The 4,922-nt window shown below is 37.7% G+C and overlaps 2 protein-coding genes across 2 annotated transcripts in view; both read right to left on the minus strand.

Moving 5' to 3' along the window:
* The window catches only part of LOC102678389 (sestrin homolog), a 140,092-nt gene that overhangs the window by 118,407 nt on the left and 16,763 nt on the right, over nt 1-4,922 (minus strand). The gene's annotated exons all lie outside the window — the stretch shown is intronic.
* Nucleotides 1,252-4,922, minus strand: part of LOC102678156 — a 10,757-nt gene continuing 7,086 nt past the window's right edge. The window contains exon 2 of the mRNA XM_006612209.2: nt 1,252-1,800. Within this exon, the coding sequence (XP_006612272.1) occupies nt 1,366-1,629 (264 nt within the window). The 5' untranslated portion in view covers nt 1,630-1,800 and the 3' untranslated portion in view covers nt 1,252-1,365. The remainder of the gene's footprint in view (nt 1,801-4,922) is intronic.

Genomic DNA, 4,922 nt, shown 5'->3' on the forward strand with positions numbered 1-4,922 from the left:
ATAAAAATTATTTCATAGGAAGAAATATTATTATCTCTACTTGAAAATTTATTTGTAAAATTTAGAATTTATCTTCAACGGTTTAAATATTATTAAGATAATAAAAAGAGATCTTCGCTCCATCCTATATTATACGATTACGAATGCAATGATTCCATTACACTATCGATTAAAAAGAAATTCTGTGAATTCACAAACGTTTAACGAGCTAGCTATCTATTGTTGCAACATTTGCAAAAGAACGTGTGTGTGTGTGTGTGTAGAGATGTGCAAAATAAGCGAGTCACGGAAACGTTTTCAAATTTCCACGAATATCTCGAATGAATATCTCCTGTGCTACTCTCGTTTGGCACAGGATCGCCTCCGTTCCAAAGGTTCGAAAGATTTGAAACGCGGTAAGGATCGTTCGTTTTCCTTTGATGTTTTTTTCCCAATTTCACATATCTATGCAGAAAGTCCACGAAAGAGCGATTTTCCCTTCGATTTTCGCGGATCTACTTGAACCACACGAGTCCATCGTACTTCCGTTTCTACTAGAAACGTGTATGTGTTTGGTGTGTGTGTGTGTATTTTGCTACGTGGAACGGAGGCATTTGAAGCAAACGACGCGGATCAACGAATAAATATAAAGCAATAAAGCTTGTCTTTTGGAACGAAATCGTAATCGGTTCATCGTTTGAAAAATATTTCTCCTTTCGAAAGATAAAACACGTAGGAATTTTTCTTCCATTTCTTTGGCCTCGAGGATCATAATCGATATATATATATATACGATATATGTCTTCGAGTTAGAAAGATTTAACAAAAATTCAAAAACTTTTTCAAAGGAACGAGCGAAAAACTTTTATCTCGGTGCTCTCGACGGTATAACGATTCGTCGTTCTAAATTCGAGAGTACAGAGAGTGAAATAACACACACCTACACACGCACGACCGTGCACGAATACAAAGAAAGTTTACGTATCTCGATTCGTCTTCGAAAACGAGGAAAGAAAGAAAATTTCCTAGAATCATAAGAGTTGGGAATTTAAAGGGATTTTCGATTTTTGTAAAAAATCGGAAACGAAACTCTACCGTTTCAGGAACTATACATCCATTTTCGAATCCTCCCCCACTCGAAAAAAATTCTCGAGTCGATTGAAAATTCAAATCGATTGATTCCTCTTCTCATAATCGCAATGCACGATCTCGGCGAGGATTTCCCTCGAATTTTCCACGCTCGGGGCGGAGAGCCCCTCTCTTCTCCCGACTTTTTTCTTTCGACGATTCATTCTTCGGATGACTTCCGTTTTCCCAGAGGTTTACGCAACCACCATCGCGCCCGCCACCCCCTCCCCAAAGATGGTGAGTTTGAGCGAGGCGTGTTTAACCGCCGATCAACAGCCACGGTAGAATCACGGTCACGCAGAGAGCCGCCAAACAACTGGCACACATTGCCAAGGGACTGGCAGCTGCCTCCGGTTCCGCCTCGATCGTGTAATCCTCGTCACGCTCGAATTCACGGACTTCGACGTCGCACCGGAAACAGACGCGGCCGCTCTTCAGATGCGAGCTGTCCCTCCTCAACAGCAACGCCGATCCCTTGCGCTCCATCTTCCATCCGGGTTCTTGCAGAAGCATGCGAGTCATCCTCTCTCTCTCTTATTCTCTCTTCACCAAAACTTTGGTCTTCTTCGATACTTTTCGTTACTTTCGACTCTTCGAGTTCCGTTTCCGTCCCTCGAAAACAAGCGGCTGCCCTCTTTTTCCCCCCAAACGCTCTTGCTTCCTCTTCTCGAGATCCGTGAACAGTTTCACTACCTGAAAGAAAAGATACAGAGTCAATAAAAGAAATGGTAGAGAGCGCTCGTGGACGGATATTTTTCAACATCGTGCGATAGTGATAGATAGATCACAAGATTATTCGCGCGATCTAATCTCAGCCAAGTTGGAGAATTCTTCGCTTGTGAACTTCGTTCATCGCGTGATACTTATTTATGGAATATACTTTCGTTGCGTACCAAGTTGTGTATCGTTTAATTATCTCGTATTTCGAAGAAAAACGCGAGAGGAAGGAATGCAGTCGGGAAGAAACGCGGATACTTTTTAGTTTACAGCGAACCGGGATTGATCGAGAAAAGGAAAAGAGATTCTCGAAATTGAGAAGAGTAAAAGAGAGAGAAGAAAATGAAAATTTCAAACTTTCCTGAAAACCTATCCGTGAAAAGAAATTCGCGAGTGAAAGTTTCGAAGTTCGATAACGAATATTTATTTTAAAATTAAATTTCTATATTAACGAGCAAAACTTAATTAATATTCGTTTCGATGACGAATCGTGCGTTTATCTTCTTCGTTTCTAAGATAGATCATAAACTACTTTTATAAAAGTTGTAACTGTATTAAATTTTTATCATACGTCCATGTACGTAAAACGAAAAAGATAGCCAAAGATTGTCAAGCGAGGAAAATATTCGGCAGAAATTCATTATGTCGAGTTCTAATTACACGGAATACGTGGAAAATGGGGAGGGGGAGGAGGAAGCACAATGAGCCAGGCTTAACGCGGTCATTACGCGGGAACGAAACTGGGAAATTCAACTCGCGACTGGATATTTAGCTAGCAGGTGCTTCGGATTTATGAGCATTTAATACGCAGACACTGATGCCGTGGGCGCTCCATCAACTTCCTGCCCGGGGAGAAACGAGAATTAATCGAAGCAACTTCAGCTATTCCACCAGCCACCGAGGGGGAAGGGAGGGGGCAGGTTGACTGCTAAACCAACCGAAACTCGAGCTCCCTGTACGAAAACTTTATTATTCGCTATTCCGTGCACGTGACTCCCTATGATCACAACGCAAACGTTGCTTGAAAGAAATCTGACGACGAGGAAATTCGATGGGCGGTCAGTTCGATCAGTTGATCCATCTTTGATTTGAATAATACAATATGGAAACAGGTGTTTGTGTATATTTGTAAAGGAGTCGATCGATACATTCTTCCTCTATCACGCTATTTTTTTGGCTCGAGGAATTTCGATTTCCCTCGAAAGAGAGAAGAAAAAGAAGAGAGAAAAAGTTTGCAGTCGATCTAATGAAAGTTTATATATATATATATATTTCCAAATGTATATTTATAGATTGTTTATTGTACGATAAATAATTTCAAAAAAGGGACTTGTATTAAGATATATCAAAAGAATATTGTGCGCGATAAATATGAAATAAAATAAAATATTGAACAAGTTGATCTCTAAATCTTGATGCAACAAAAAAGAAATTACCACATGGTACAAAATGAAAAGTGAATTTCTAACAGAAATAAGAGGATAAAGAATAGATTCCAAGTATTAATAATAAATCTGTCGCCAAAAAAATAAAATCAATTCAGGATACGTGCTCGCTTCTTAGGGAGAAACGAAGCATCGATAATAAGCCGTGAAAATTGGTCAAGAGGCATTAAGTTTGGAAATGGAGAACTTTCATCGACACGACCTTTCCACTACGTTCTGCATCTGCACTTTGTCCTAGTTTTGCTTCTTCTTCGATGGTTATTAGTACAGATTAGACGGAATTTAAAGCAACTTGTCGAGAACTGGACAAAGAAAATGTACCATCTTTTATTTTTCAATCGAATGATGCGTAACAATCCCACACGAAGCAAGAGTTTTAAAGAGAGTCTTAAAAAAAAATCCTAATAATTATTTTCTTTTATTTATAACGTTTCTAATTGAATCTAACGAAGATTATATTGTTATAAAAATTATATTGAAAAATATACGTAAAATGGAAGCGATAAATTTAAAAATTATTTGCAATTGATCCTCTTCTATGACACAAGGATTCTCTTTAATACTATCAAAGTCTATAATATTACTTCAAATTTATCACACGCCTAATTTTGGTCAAACTATTTTCTCTGTCGATGCACATTTAATACGACAAAACACGATTGACTCGACTACGACAACGATTGAACTTCTGATCAGCTTTAATAATACACGTAGCAGTGAACTTTACCCAAAGAATCGATCGCCTCGTATCACCACTGTAAATTGCTACCTATCTCGAACATGAATCCTCCACGGATCGATATGTTGATCGAAATTCTTGGCCCAAGCAAAAACTCAGAATACATTTATTCATTTTTCAATAAGAACAATATTAGAATCATTCATTTCAGTTTAAAAATTAACGAAAAAGAAAAAGAATAATCGATTCGAATAAATAAAATTTTGGTTTAAAAATCGAGATGAATGACGCGATGAATGAGAAATTTTTGACGACGAATATCGAAACGAATTTTCTTAAAAAAAAAAAAAAAGAAGAAGTTTTCCTCGTTTTAAATTTCGATTACATTTAATCGAAGCTTTGATTAAACTCTTATTCTTGAACGATGGTAAAAAAAACATTATTATGCCTAACGTGGAAGAAACAAAAACAAAAACCAAGAGAACGAGGAAGAATTTTTTATAAAAAAATTCCATTACACACTCGAGTATCGTAGAGCACACGTGCACGGATAGAGAAAATACTGCGAGAAATGAATGGACCTTGATCTGGTATCTCGATCTCCTTTTGTTCCAGTGAACAATGTAACGAGATTCGAGGAGCAATGCACCATTTTTCCAGCAGGGAGAAGAGAAAAAGTTAAAAAAAAAAGGGGGAAAACATACACGTAGATTAAAAACGCTAATTATTACGGAAACAGAATACGCGAAGAAACGATATACGCGAACGTTTCGCGGTTTAATCGGATCGATCTATCGAGTATCGGTTTTAAAGCGACACGAGAGTTATTAACAGCCATGCTAAATTCATAATTCGATGCATCCTGCGAGTTTACGTTACGTAAAAACTACTCATTCGTGAACGAGGTATTTATCGAGATAGAACCTTTTAGAAGTTGCGTGGTTGATGGATATTTTTTTTTTTTTTTTTTTCCC

This window comes from Apis dorsata, unplaced genomic scaffold (genome assembly GCF_000469605.1).
Source record: "Apis dorsata unplaced genomic scaffold, Apis dorsata 1.3 scaffold_99, whole genome shotgun sequence".
Lineage (NCBI taxonomy): Eukaryota > Metazoa > Arthropoda > Insecta > Hymenoptera > Apidae > Apis > Apis dorsata.